The 16,130-nt window shown below is 31.1% G+C and overlaps 1 protein-coding gene across 1 annotated transcript; it reads right to left on the bottom strand.

The window, feature by feature from the left end:
* Positions 1–240: 240 nt before the first annotated feature.
* On the bottom strand, positions 241–13,645 carry LOC145635707 (arogenate dehydrogenase 1, chloroplastic-like). Its single transcript, XM_081687040.1, has 4 exons — positions 13,092–13,645; positions 11,125–11,806; positions 11,040–11,054; positions 241–1,814 (listed from the first exon to the last, which is right to left on the bottom strand). The coding sequence occupies exons 1-4, from the start codon at positions 13,527–13,529 to the stop codon at positions 820–822; spliced, it is 2,130 nt and encodes a 709-aa protein (XP_081543166.1). The 5' UTR covers positions 13,530–13,645; the 3' UTR covers positions 241–819.
* Positions 13,646–16,130: the final 2,485 nt, after the last annotated feature.

The following is a 16,130-nucleotide window of genomic DNA, read 5'->3' as shown; positions in this document are numbered from 1 at the left end:
TTAAGGCAATCCTGTGAAGGACACAACATTCATTTCAATAAAGTAGCTTTCCTTCGTTTTGAAAAAGAAAAAATCTTGTCTTTCTTTCTTCTTCTTCTCCTTTTATAAATTTTCTTTGACGACAAGGAACAGAGCAATTCATATTTCAATTGATGACCATTCAATGTTTCCTTACTTGATCAATGAAGTAAAAGACAAATAGCATTCTCCCTTGCCACACTATTCTGTATTCATCATGTATATTCTCAATAAATAAAAACTTCATTTATCAGAAGAATTATGAGAATTGAACAACAGATAAACTCCAGTAATCATAATCATACATACATTGCAAAAAATCTGCTCCTGTATTGTACAAAATATTTTTTTGCTAAAAAAAGAGGAGAATTCTTAAAAACAATTTATTCCATAAACAGAGATAGGTAAACACCTAAACTCAAAATCAACAAAGGAAAAGAATTTATAGGAAGTCCACAGTCAAACTTGGAACACATCAGATCAGTTCACCTAGCTTGCTAAAGCACCTGCCATAGAATTACTTTGCGTGACCATGTTAGATGCATCTCCATTCCAAAGCGATTCCACTTTCCAAACAGAGAAGTCTCACTAAAGCAGTTTCCCACTTGAAAACAATTGAGTCAGCAATATCAGTAACAGCGTTGTGCACTAGACCATCCCATCCGCAACAAAGCCTTCATAGCCACTTCAATTAAATCCAACCTCAACATCCTAGGATGACAGTCGCTCAACATTGATTGCTACAAAATTCATGTCCAATAGCCACACCAACAAGTTGAAGAGCCGGGCTATAAAAAAAATTCAGTTAATTTCTGAATTTGCATTTTCCCTAGGAGTCGAGCTTGAGGCAGTACCATTTTGTGCCGCAGCATCAGAAAGCAACTTCAACTCCTTCGCCTTCCCAATACGTTCATCAAGCTCAGTACACCCAAACAACTGATTCCTCAACAACCCATGCAAATGCCCAAACAACTGCTTCTTAACCAACTCAAACGCCCAATCTAACCTCTCCAATTGCTCCATAGCATTCTGATTGTACAGAAACAACCCATAAAACAGCTCAAAACTATCTTTCGACGTATTATCCACTAAATTCAACAAACTCTCATACCCTTTGGTATTAATCGGCGTATCCTCTAAATCAAGCTTCTCCAACACCCTCCCTAAGAAATGTGTAATGAACTGAGACCCGGCCGCGTACTTATCGTGCTCGGCACAAGTCATCTCCTCAACCCTACACCCAGCTCTCCTAAAAACATCCAAAAAATTCTCACACCTCCTAATTCTACCCTCTGAACTCCCAATCCTAACCTTATCATAAACAAATGGCAAACCTCCCCACCCATTTTTCCCAGATTCAGGTCCAAACATAGGATGAGTACATAATATATCAAAATCAGGAGGTAAAATTTGAAGAAACAAATTACGAGGAAATTCTTTCACTGATAAAACATCAACAAAAAGCGTCGATCTCTTAAGACGTTGCAATGGAAGTGAATTCAACATATATTCAGTTGATAAAATCGAAGTACACAACAAAATTACCTCCGGATGTTCTTCGCACAAATCATGAGGATCAGAAAAGTACGAAACACCGAGATTCGACGCAATTTTCGAGTAATCTGACCTAGAATACGCAAGAACAGTATGACCTTGTGAAACTAGGGTTTTCGCGAGAAATTGGCCGTAATTTCCAAACCCAACGATTGCAACCTTGAGCTTCGGGTAATCCGATGATGGTGAAGATGAATTGCCATTAACGGCGGCAAGTTTGGATTCATAGTCGTATGGTTGAGCTGCATCGATGCTGCGAATAGTTAGGGTTTTGACGCCGCCATGAAATTTCCGGCGAATAGAAAGGAGGTTGCCGGAGTTATTAGAGAGACAAGTGTGGTTCGCCGGAAAAACCGCCGGCGCCGGCGAGAGTTTGGCGGTGGTTGTGGAGGAGAGAAAAAGCATTTGGATGTGATTGGTCGGAATATTCGAGGGAGAATTTGGGGATTTTTTTTTGTTGGAGGTGGAAAATTAATTTGGTGGTTCTCAATAATATGGAAAATTATATTTTAAGGTTTTTTTTTTTTTTTTTCCCTTACTTCAGTCACTCGTTAGTTAGACTACCAAACATTTCAACATTATACCGGCATGGTTTTAGGAGAGCCTACATCCGGATATACCATCATTTGGAGTCAATTTTTTTTTGCTCATTTGTTGATTAAATAAGCAAATGACTCCGAGTGTATATAACAAATGTTAGGGTTTTAGTGTTTTATTAGTAGTTTAAAAAAAATCATGTACGAATCTGTAAAATAAGTCTGGTATTTTTAGGTCGGGTTTGAGGTTCGTCCTGAAAAATACTCCATACCAATAAAGATGCAGAGGATCATGTAACTCGTTCGTCAAAATAAGTCTAATAATAAAAAGCCACGCAAAAATGTTTTTCCTTATAAAAAGTACTACTCAATATGGAAGTTTTGTCAAAAATAGAAATTGTATAGTATGTGAAACTATGAATGGTGTAAATTTAAAAGTGTTATACGGAGTAGTTAAAACACGAAGGAAGTATAATTACGGAACTAGTTTTAGGCCCGGGCGATGCCCCGGGTCATTTTTTGTATATAATAAATTAAAGTGAAATATATTGGTGGTTTTATAATTGAAAAAAAATATTATTGAATTTTTCAAAATTCATTATGAAATAAGCAATAACCTAACTTTTATACTCATATTAGTTTGTTTTATTTGTTAAAGGAATCTTTATCTACCCTTATAAATTTCTTCAAAGTAAACACATGTTGTGGTTTTAAAATTGATATATATTTTTGTGTTACATATTTTAAATACGTAGTACATATAACCTATATGAATTATGGATGAGTAAACGAAAGAATGAGATTATATTGAAATCAATTTGCTATTATATATATATAAGTTCAATTAAAAATTTAGAATTTATGAACATAAATTTTTTGTGAGGAAACATTGATGAACGATTTTAATATGACATGAGTCACACATGACCCCACATCATTTATCAAGTCATGACGACACGTGGTAAGAATCATGACACGTGACATGATTACAATTTTTGTCATGGGTTTTAATATATATATATAGATAAATAGATATAGATACTTCATATTAGCTACTCCACAATCCACAGTAGGGTACTCCTTACATGAGTCAATTAAGTCGATTGACCTAGCATCAAATGGACCGTGTGGATCAAATATCGTAAAAGATTGTTTATCTTCAACTAATACATTAATACGTAACATTCATAATTTGATTAGGTTAGATTAGATTGTACTAGTATATGTATGTGTTGACTGACTATTGTCTGTTAAGTAGTTGCTTTGGTGAGATGCGAAGATTAGGTTAGAATATTGTATGTGCGCGTTTGACCTATTAATTAAGTACAGTAGTAGCTTAGCTTTGGTGAGATGTCATTCATGCATGCAAATGCAATACATAATTTTATAATTGTGTGATAATGATGCAAACAATTTAATTAAACATCAAATTTTGGAGTAATAAGTGTATCTGTGTATGAAGTTGATAGAGTGATTTTTTGAACTTTAGATAGATACAATGTGAATGCATTGGAAATTTGTTCCAATAATTCTTTAATACAATTTCCTAAGATTTTAACCAACAAATCTAGTTACGGTGTACTAACATTCTTCATTCGTACTCAATTTCAACTTGTTGTATCAACAAAAACCGAGAGAGAATAAATTTCTAGTGAAAATTAAACTAAGAGTATGTTCTCATACGTTTATTTTCAGTTCAGTTTAGTTCAGCTCAGTTCAGTTCAGCTCAGCTCCTAATTAATTTCCTTCTCTTATAAATATTCAGTTCAATTCAGTTTAGCTGAGTTCAGTCAATGAGAACAGACCCTAAATCCCTTAGTTGTTAGCTTGCTAAAAGGGTCAAAAATTAAAAAAATGTTGTCTAAAGACACAAATACTCCAAGTGTAATGTATCTATTTGTCGTGGAGTGAGTGAAAGAAATACTTTCCTTTGTCATAAAATGAAAATATAAGAAGTGTGGAAAATTAATAAGAAATACATCGATGGATTAGAAAGTAAGAAGATCAACAAAAGGCACCAAATAGTATCATAATTTAACATAACATTAAGTAGGTAAGAGAACAATAATGTACAAAGTCACAATGACTTAGACCACATGTCAAAAAATGTAATCGTATTGAAAAACTATTATTATTATAGTAGCTTTTTATTGGCTGATATTGATTTAATTTTCAATATCAAAACTAATTATAAATCATTTGTGTAATTTTTAAATTCATTTATTAATTATTAAATAAATATTGAATTTTTTATCATTCTACTAATTAATTTACAAATTTTATTTTTTATTATTATTGAAAATAAAAATAATTCATAAATTAATTATGAAAATATAGAAAAAAAATAGTAAATTCAAAAAAAGAAAAAACATTTATAATTAATTTGTCATAAAAAAAATAAAAATCAGCCAATAAAATATTAATTTAAGGATCACTATCAAACAATTTTTAGTCAAGAAAATATACTCATGGGTAGTTGGTGATTTTCTTACTAATATTTTAAGTAGTCTTAAGAGCTAGTCTTACCTTATACGAAGTTATTTAAAAAAAAAAAAAAAAAAAAAAACAACGAAGTACGAAGTAGCTAATATTATGTCATGCATGTTGATTTTCCTTACAAAGTTCAAAGATACATATTGACATGTTGTCTGTATAAGACCCACAATTAATCATTTGTATGTCCATGTCCATGTCCATGGTCTTCTAGGTTGAAATAAAATCTATTATTATATTTTTAAAATTAGATATAGTGTGAGGTTTATGTAGTGATGTGTTGTTTTTGTGGAAGAAAAACGTGAACCGAAAATAATACTGCAAATCAAATATATTATATACTCCGTAAGGTTTACATGTGATCTATTGATCTGGAGGTGTAGGTTTGATAAAAATAATTAATGTATTGTCATCATATATATAGTATGATACAGAGTATATATATTGTTTTTTTTTTTTTTTTTAAGTAGATATATTGTTAGTTTATTGTAAAAATAAAAATTATTTTTAATCAACTAGCATTCAAGCCTCATATAAGAATATAGACATTTGTCATGTAATAATAAATTAAATGATTGCACCAAAATAAAATATAAACAATTGAGGCACCACTTGGACCCAATAATAAGGCAATAACCTAGTTAGTTTTAAATTAGGAAATTTATCTATTCAAAAAAAATATTAGGAAATTTATAAATACTGTATATTTTAAAATTAATTAATGAATAAATGATAGATTCGATTCCAAAAATACCAACTCCTACATTTAGGAATGGTTCTAATGGATCACAATAAATTAGGATGGGTACACAAAAACACAATCTCAATTGCATGAGATTGTTAATTAAGATTTGATGAACATCTGTTTCACTCTTCTTTTTTTTTTCTTTTTTTTTTTTTTGACAGAACATCTGTTTCACTTTCAACACTAATACATGTAATACCATAATAATAATAATATAATAATTAATTGGAAATTAAATTTTGTATTTTACCACCCACAAATAATTCAATTTTTGAAATTACTACCAAAAAAAAAAAATTAAAATACCATAAAAAAAAAATAGATTCACCACCAAAACCGTTAAATCTAACATTTTTAAAAAAAAAAAAAAATTCTTCGATTTTCGTACCAAAAACATGACCTTCACAAGAAGTTTACATATATGGGATGATGGGAATGCATGGAGGGATTAATTAGATGTTCATTGAAATAATTATTAGTTTGAATTAAGGCTAGTTGTCTATATTAGGATCTTTTACTAATGTTTGGTGCAATTAAGTAAAAGATGCCACTAGTTTGGCTTTGTATCGACATGGGTAGGTCAAAATGTCAAATATTTATGCTTTCTACTTTAATTGTTAAAACTTTTATTTCATAAGAATTATTTAGCTTTACTTTGGTAGGTAAGTGCAAGACTTTGAACTCTGGTTTTACTTAGTCTTTGACATGAGGTCATATATATATATGCTGGAGGCTTGGAGCGTTTACATTGTGATACAAATTAAAGGTAGGTAAATAGCTTATGTAGGACATCTTGTAAATTCTAATATGTAGTATGCAATAATTGTTGTAATGGCCTGCATGCAGAGGATAAATAGTAAAGGGAAGATAGGTCGTAAATTCGTAATAGTGTTCTTCACTCTGTTTATTTTTATTTGCCATGTTTTCTTGTTTAAGACGTCCGTACTAGTATATATTACTGATTAATTACTGACACGTCTACTAAAAATAATCAAATTCTTATAGATTGGACAAATAGGAACGAAGAGAATATTCGTGTTTGATTTCATGTACCAAGCATAGGTTTGGGGTGTGGACTTTGGAGTATGTAACTTGCAAATAGAATGATTAAAATAAGTGAATTAATTGATGAGGTGCCTTAACAATAATACAACACGTAGGTTTTTTTTTCCTTTCTATTTGAGGAAGATACAATAACACGTAGTTTTGCAGACAAAATTAGAAGAAGAGTATGAACACAATACCTTCATAATTGATTTTTTGCAACCAACTTAAAATTAAAGTAATTTTGTCGAATTGACACCTACCTTATCCCTTTTCTTGGGATGTTTGACAATATAATCAGTTCATTTAATTTGTACTTAATTAGCTCAGAATATGCAATATGTAACATTATCACTTATAATGCTTGGGGTGGGTTCGCCCACCTGTTCTGTCATTTTGATCATTTATAGGTGTCCGTTGTAGTATGTATCACTTCCGGTGCATTTTATTCACCTTCTGATTTTTACTTATTTAATCTTATTTGAACTTATTAACCTTTATTAGAACTTATTGTTGTTATGAGCTAAACTTGGTAGCTCAGAACATGCAATTTGTAATATTATCACTTATAATTAAGCTTGGGGTGGATGTGGATTCGATCCACCTGTTCTGTCATTTTGATCATTTATATAGAATATAGGTGTCCGTTGTAGTACGTATTACTTACGGTGCGTTTTATTCACCTGATTTTTACTTAACTGAACTTATCTTAACTTATTTTATTTTAGTTATAAATCAAACTTGACCGCCCTGATTAACCCTCATCACAACTTATTTGAACTTATCTGAACTTTGAAATAAGTGAAAATAAGGTGAACAGAACAGGAGCTTAGAACCTCAAATCAACTTTCATTTATTTTCTCATACGTACTCTTATGAATCATTTATCGACCTTATCATCTATTTTTAATTTACTAATCGCAAGATTCGCAACATATTTCTCTTTGGTAAGTTGTTACAGAGTAAAATCATTATGCATGTCTCGTACTTCTTTAGAAATATTTGCAAATTGAATCTATATGAAAACTTTAAGCAGAACATATACTACGTGTGTATTGCTATTTAGGGTCTGTTCTCTTCCGTTGAAATTAAGTTCAGTTCAGCTCAGCTCAGTTCAGTTAGCCAAATTTCATTCTTTTAAGCTCTTATTACAACGACGACGACGACGACGACGACAACAACAACAACAACAACAACAACAACAACAACAACAACAACAACAACAACAACAACAACAACAATAATAATAATAATAATAATAATCAATAAATAATAATAATAATAACAATAATAATTGAAATAATAATACTAATAATAATAATCAATAAATAATAATAATAATAATCATCAATAAATAATAACAATAATAATAACAATAATAATAATAATAATCAATAAATAATAATAATAATAATAATAATAATAATAATAATAATAATCAAAATTAATAATAATAATAATATAAATAATAATAATATGTACATTTGTATATACACATATGTATAGTAATTAATAATCAAAGATCACTAATCCGTAGTTAGAAATCACTAATTAATAAGTTCAGTTCAGTTCAGTTCAGCTGAGTTCAGTCAATCGGAACAGGCCCTTAGAGACATGTATTATTCCATATTTTAAAATTGTCTTTCATTCGGTGATACTTGGACCAACAATAGGATAGGATTTTCTAGAAATTATAGCTAACCTTTCTACTAGACACTCAACTTTATTTGACTTGATCAAACACCAACTCTTGATTATAATTAACCAGTTTAATGATTGAGTCGACCTAAACTTTCATCTAACCAATGTTGTATTTCTACTCCGATCATTATAATTAGTAATATACTGCAAAAGATATCCCTCAATATATACCATATACTTGATGAAAACTCTTAAAATTAAGATTTAAAATTATTGAAAACAATACCAATAATAATTTATCTACTTCTACTTGAATTCTTATCAATGCCATGTTCATTTCCACTTAATTATTTAAGATTTCAACCTTTAATTTCAAGCCAAGCCACGTTAAGGTAAGCCAAATATATATAAGCTTGACTTTTTATTTTTGTGATTTTGTTCGGATCTTTAATAGAACAATATTCTATAGTACATTAATTAATTATTTTAGTACGTACAAATTAAAGTATAATGCAACACGACTTTAATCGTTATAATTAAATTACGTCGAGGATAATCAATACTATAAGCTACGAAGTATTTAGAATTATTGACAAACATGCAATTAATTCGGTGATGTTTTTTCATTGAGAATTAAATTTGCAATTTGAGACTTGATTGAGAAAGAATATTAAAACGAACGCTCCAAAATTAATAGGAAGTTAGCATGCATGAAACGCACTTCTCGTTTAGACAGCCACATAAATTTCTACTACTCGTACCATTTTGCACGCAATTTAATTGTTTTGATAGATGCATGACAATTGATTGAAGAGAGTGATGGATCGATCAATAATGATTTCGTATCTTTTTTTTTTGAGGAATAATGATTTCGTAAGTAAATGGATACAAGTTACAATTAGGACAAAGCAAAATTAAAAGGAGGGTTACGTTCCAAAAAAACTAAGGAGTGGTCGAATGGAGATATAGATTTTGTGGAAAACTTTTAATATACTACCTCCGTTTTATATTTTTTGCAATTTTAGTTTATTATTTGTGAGATATTAAATATTCCAAACTTGTAAAAAAATTTGAAACTGAAGTAGTTTATGACTTTATAACATTCAAAAGATGGTGAACCAGTAATAATTGGTGTTTGTTAGATGTGCATAGAGACAACGTGGTACAACATATACTTTGTAAAAAATGTTTCATGTCAATATCTATTATTATCTAACCAGACCATCTAATACCCTCCAAAATTTAATTAAACTAATCATTAAGTACATGTAAAATATATACTTCGTAGTATAAACTATTTATTTTATCATCCTCAGTGATAATAATACAAATGAAATTTTGCCCCTACTTTAATTTACTCTTAGGGCTTGTTCTCATACGTTTATTTTCAGTTCAGTTCAGTTCACTTCAGCTTCTAATTTCCTTCTCTTATAAAATATTCATTTCAGTTCAGTTCAGCTGAGTTCAGTCAATGAAGCCAGGCCCTTAGTCGATGACAAATTGTTGAATGTCACACCATATATGAACAATAAAAACAAAGGTATAGTATTTAATTAAATGTGTTCAATTATACGCAAAAATTCTATAGGTCTAATTTCTTCTTCTCTTCTTCAACCATAGACATTGAAGTGATGAGTTTGGTATAGTATTACGTACAAATTGTACTTTTTAACTTTAATAATATTGGGGATTTAAATATTTAATCCCTATTACGAGCATTTTAAAAGTGATCATCACAAGGGATGAACATTCTTCATTATAAAAGTATCTAGCTTGCTAATCCACGCCACTTCTAACTTGATAGGGCAGTTGTTTGTTCCCATATGGAGTTTCGATTTATTTTAAATTTTCCAAATCCTATTAAAAACACAAATAGTAGTTTGTTTAATTTTCTAATTTGATTTAAAGTTAAAAAAATTCGCTTAAAAGACTAATTTAAAGTTAAGAATTATCACCTAACTACCTCAGTGGGGCAGATATATTTGGAATGTATAAAAAATGAGCTTATGTAAACGTCAACTTATTAAAGTATATATATGTAAGTACTATGCAATATGTATTAGGTAGAAAATGCTACTCGCACAAATTTGGTACAAGAACACAACCATAATAATGACATAATAATTGATGTTGCTAAGCTAGCTGTATTACTCGATCAATTACTGTTTTTTTAACAGATTGAGAGTACAAATTAATTTAAATATGGAAATTAAGTGTACAATTTACAAAATATCTCATTCTAAACATGTAAATATGATGGTTGTTGAAATCAAATACAAGTACTTATTTAGGATTGTTAATTTGGCACACATTTTAGTTAAATGTGTTTCTCGCCAGATAACTAAACTTGCGTATTTAGCATATTTCTTAAATAGGAAAATCTGGTAGCTAACCTGGCAAATCTAACATATAAGGAGTTTGAAGTCATCTACTCATCCATATTTTTTTACTTTTAGGAAGCTTGTATGCTAAGATACTCCACAATTAAGCGTGCATACATGACATATGCACATCTAATATTGCGCCTTGGTGGTCGAGTTGTTAGATGATATGCTAATTAGCTTATAAAATTGAGGTATGCCAACAGTTTAAACTGAAATGAAGAATACAACATGCATGTGTAAAAGCAGAGTCGTCCCACCTTGATCTTGTTAAAACTTTAAAGTGTCATTTTATTAATCAACACATGAAAAAATAAATTAACTTTCATGATTTGTACATTTATTTATCATCTCATGAAACTTACTTTCACTTAGCTATAATTTACTTTGATTAATATTATACATGCTTAATAACCTAATTATACTACTTGAGCAAAAAAAATAACATAGGTACATAACCATCAGTAACAAAAAAAATGCAGTTAATGAGGCTGCAATGGATTCAGGAACCCCCAAAACATCCTGTATCCCCTCTCTAGCACCAACGGCTCAATACGTACGTGCTCGAATATTGTTATTGTTGTTGTTGTCGTTGTTGCTGTTGTCGCCGATTTCATTATTTGTTACCACTACCTTGTCTACCTAGTACCATTGACCACAACAAAATCGACCTTCTTCTCTGGAATCTCAGACGAGGGAGGTATTTGAAGACGATCATCACTAGGAGAAGGAAGCATGAATGTTTGATCCACCCCATTTTGTTCATTATTAGTCTCAAGCATCAATTGTTTTCTAACAAGATCATGCAAATAACCTGAAAGTTGCTTCTTTACCATCTCAAAAGCCCAATCCATTCTATCCAACTGTTCCATTGCATTTTTATTGTACAAAAACAATCCATAAAACAACTCAAAGCTGTCTCTTGCTGTGTTATCCACCAAATTCAACAAACTTTCATACCCTTTTGTGTTAATTGGTGTGTTTTCTAGGGCCAACTTCTCCAAAACCCGGCCCATCATGTGGGTTATAAATTGTGACCCGGCCGCGTGCTTGTCATGGTCGGCGCAGGTCATCTCCACCATCCTACACCCAGCATTCCTGAAGACGTCCAGGAATGCCTCGGCCCGAGAGGTCCGGGTCGGGTCTGACCCGACCCGGACCTTGTCGAAGACAAACGGGAGCCCGCCCCACCCGTTCTTGCCCGAGTCAGGGCCGAACATTGGGTGGGTGCAAAGGATGTCAAAGTCCTTAGGAAGGACTTGTAGGAAGAGGGAGCGGGGGAACTCCTTGACCGAGAGGACATCCGCAAAGAGGGTGGACCGACGAAGGCGGTGGAGGGGGAGCGAGCGGAGGACTTTCTCCGTTGATAGAATGGAGGTGCATAGAAGGATCACCTGAAAAAAGGATAACAATAATGTACACAATTAGAATTGGTCAAGCTACTACTTCGTACCATGCATTTCCTACCAAATCCAATTTATTGATGAACAATAATGTTGTAATAATGAAAATAACTACTAGTGCTACAAAACCGCGTGAACAAAACCAACTTGATACGTGAGATATTTTACTAGGACGACTAGAGGAGACAAATGGGGACTTAAATTCATTGTTGTACTACTACGTATGTCAATTTTAATCCGATTCATTGCATGATAAAATAGAACAGTTTTAGCATAGGAGACTGTAGACAAGTCGTGCTTAATTTTGAAATTCGATCACGTTTACAACATTATCCTTTACAATTCTCGAGTCGTACGCACCAGATTTTCAATCATCGAAATGTCACAACCTTATAAGTAAAGGAGCGTTTTAGATTTTACTTTTAGAAAGTGATAGATTACAAAATAAATAATTGACCTTCTTGTGTCTTTTTTAAATAAACACGACGTGGTCAAACAAAAACGGTTCAAAATTTTTGCGTAAGGCTACTTTATGTCATTTTAACATCCCATTTTCTAACTTGTTGTATATTTTGTCTTTTTTCTAAAAAAGATGCGAAATACTTGAATAGGCTAATGAATTAAAAATCAAAGTCACTACACATTATTATTGTACGTCATTTGCTACAATTTCATAAACCGGCTAAACTAGGTGATATGATAATGAATATTTTCACAATGGATAATTGTCATGTTAATAAGGTTAAAAGCCATAAAATAATCAAGTTTATGGACTTCATTAGTACTCCTTATTTGTTTTAATTTATCAACAATGATATAGACTCTAAAAGTAAAGAATAGCTCAAATGGTGAGAGATTTCCTCCTGATTTCTGGAGATCCTGAGATCGGTTTTTACCCTGCCCTAGTGGCTTTCTAAACACCAAATTTAAAACAATAATATCGACTCTTTAAAAATTTATACTTAAAAGTGAGACATGTTTAATTGTTACGCTAGGTCATTTATTAATTATTATGGGCCAACTTATAAAAAGCTACTTGAATTATCTATGCAAGTTGCATTTTTTTTATTTTTTTTTTTTAAGTTTCAACCAAAATAATTCCCACTCTTTCGAAATTATTGTCCCAATCCCATTATCTCAACCTATCACAATATAACCATAAATGAAATGACTAACTAGTATTTTTGAGCAACCACAAGTTATAATTATTATGCCAATAATTATGATAATAACAAACATCGCAAAATAGTAAACGTGACTGAATAAAAAAGCTCACCTCAGGATGCTCCTCACATAAATCATCGGCATCAGAGAAATACTCGACGCCGATCTCCTTAGCAGCACGGGAGTAGTCGGACCTAGAATAAGCCAAAACTCTATGACCTTGCTGAGCAATAGTCTTAGCCAAAAACTGACCAAAGTTACCAAACCCAATAATACCAATCTTAAGCTTAACATCTCTATTAGCAACTTCAAGGGGGTCACTACAACTCCGAGTTGATGATGATGAAATTGATGAGGATACAACGAAATCATTAGACTCCGACCCACCACCGCCGCCACAACGAACATGAAGGTTGTTGTTGCGGCGGTGGCGGAGAGGGAGAGCGAGGTGAGTAGGAGGAGAAAATAAGGCTGAGCATTGTTGTGAGTGGTGGTTGACGGCGGCGGCGGCGGTGGTGGTTGAAGGGTGGAATGATGAGATAGAAAGCATATTTATTTACTATTTAGGGAATAATAAAGAGAATGAGAAGTGGAGAGTAGAGAGAAAAGGGTAGGTGGACAAAGTTGGAGGGCTAAGAGTTAGGACTAAATAAGCTAGATCTTGGCAACGAGTTATTGGGAAGAGAAATGGTTAGATTTTATAGAAGTTAGTAGTAGTCATAGGAGTAGTAGAGGACACCACCTTCCTCTCTTTAGACTTTTTTGGGTGATTTTGACACATGTCAACTTGTGATGGTGGGTGGTGTTTTTAGGTGGGACCTACTTTTTTATATTACTAATCATTTTTTTTTATCAAAGATATTCTTGATTTATTTATATTAATAGGTCTTGTTTAGTGATTAGTTGTTAGCTATTTTGACTAGCTGATATATCTAGCTTGTAGATGTTTGCATTAGTTGTTTGCATTAGTTGTTTGAAATTAGTTTGTATGTAAAAACAATATGTTTGATAAATAATTGGTACTATACCTATTTTGACCTTTTTATACCAAAAAAACTCTTTTAAATACGAGTATTTATCAAATGAACACCCAAAATACCTTTTTAAAAATGTTAAATAACTCTTTTTGCTTCAAAACCCTTTTAACCAAATATCCCTAATAGCAATCTGGTTTGATTTAATATACATTCAAGTCACCTACAAAAATTAAATTAAGCAATAAGTAGGTGTAATTAATCATGTGTACAAAAGGTTAAACCAGATTTGATTGAATTCTTATATCAACTATCAAGGTGAAAAAAAAAAGCACATGAACTTAGGATAGGAGTTTGAAGGTTAATCTCATTAAATATACTTGTGTGTTAATCAAGTTTTACCCGTATTGCTTTAGCTAAATTGTTTTTGTCCAATTTCGTTTATCGGGTAATATTGAACTGAAGTATTTAGGTTAAATTCGAAAGTTGACCAATCATGCTAAGCCACTTCTTATTACAAAAATGGATTAACTTGCCGTACTAAATTTGCTTTGAATTGTGATGCTAAATATCGTGAGATAAGAAATTGGTCATTATGACATGCGATAAACCGATCTCCCAACACTATAAACACTAAATATTAATCATAATGTATTACAATAATATAAGCCGCACTAATTAATTGTATGTCTTACAAGATACTAGAGTTAATATTTTATACTCCGTTATGAATTTAATCAATCATTATGTAGTCATATATAATAATAAGATATTTCGTGTATCACTCTATATCATTATATATATGGTCATATAACCATGTCAAATCGATCTTATTACACCAAAATAATTAAATAGTACAAGTAAATCTCCTTAAAGCTATTTCGACATTTTACATGTATTAGGTATGGTATGTATGAGACTATGATCGAGTTAGGTAAGGCGACACATTAATTTGTTTTAGTTTTTTGGGGGAAATATCTTAGTACAATAGTTAATTTGACCCAAACACTCATTTTAGAATAATAGGAAATTTAAATGTTTGACCTAGCCATTATATTACAAAAGTAAAGGTTAAAATAAACAAGGAAATTAAAAGGTGTAACAAATATAGCAAAGTCGGCTTTCTACTTGTTGGTGAAAGTTATACTAGCTTATTGCTATATTTAGTATGAGACATTACAGAGACTTACATGTTGTATTTGTGACCAAAATTATGATGAAAACTCACAATGAATGGTGAGACATAAACTATGAAATCCGTTAATTAGTAGTTAGTTCCATTAAGAGTATTGTATATAGGACCATCGATAACTGAATGTTTTCGAGTTGGTTAGGTCAAATTACCATTGTTTAGGGGAGGCAAATCAGGCAAATAATTTCGGTCATAGTCAACCTAATATAAAATGCGTTGTTGATTTTATTTTAAACGATTACTCCATATATAGTCGTATTTGTTAGTTTTGATTTCTGTTGTAGATATTGTATGATTTATCTACTGTGTATATAATAATGAGTTAATTGAATTTTTTACGGTATAAAATAAAATATTTCAAAAAGGTAAATTAGGTTGGTTACTATGTACTTGTATTAATAACCTAAATTTTACTTTCTCCATTGTTTATATATAATCACAACATGTGGCCTTAATTGAGTCTTTGACACGCATTTACGGAAGTGAAAAAATCAATTAATATTCTTTTTAAACGATTAAAGGTGAAAATTGTTTAATATGACATATAAGTGTCAATATTTCAATTGAGTGTATCTATTGTTAACTTTCAATTGATTGTAAAGTATTAACCATTCTTATTGAAATTATTATCAAACACTTGTTGCATTGACTAAATGAATTTATAATGTATAAAAGATTATTAGACGGAGGATATTCCAAGTTCTAATTAAACTCGATCATCTAGGCCTTAATCAATTGATTATGAGAAATTAATTAAAGAAATGGCAAAGATACCACAACATTATATATAGTGACTAGCAGCCTTTGACTGTTTACCAATTTTAAACAACAAGTTATTAAATCCAATTATTAAATAAATAAATAAATAAATAAAATACGAAGCAAATAGATATAAATAAATACTTGGTATATATTTGTAAAATGTTTGACTGTAAAAAAAACATGGATTTTAATGGAATTTCCCACGTGAGTAAACTAGCTAGCT

The sequence above is a fragment of the Chenopodium album genome, chromosome 6 (genome assembly GCF_948465745.1).
Source record: "Chenopodium album chromosome 6, dcCheAlbu1.1, whole genome shotgun sequence".
In the NCBI taxonomy this organism is placed as follows: Eukaryota; Viridiplantae; Streptophyta; class Magnoliopsida; order Caryophyllales; family Amaranthaceae; genus Chenopodium; species Chenopodium album.
This window is presented reverse-complemented; position numbering and strand designations above follow the sequence as displayed.

What these genes read in the sequence shown, in the direction of transcription:
- LOC145635707 (XM_081687040.1), bottom strand. Translation starts at nt 13,529, where the DNA reads ATGCTTTCTATCTCATCATTCCACCCTTCAACCACCACCGCCGCCGCC. An exon ending in TATGTGAGGAGCATCCTGAG is followed by an intron (nt 11,807 to 13,091) that starts GTGAGCTTTTTT and finishes TCCTTTTTTCAG; the next exon opens with GTGATCCTTCTATGCACCTC.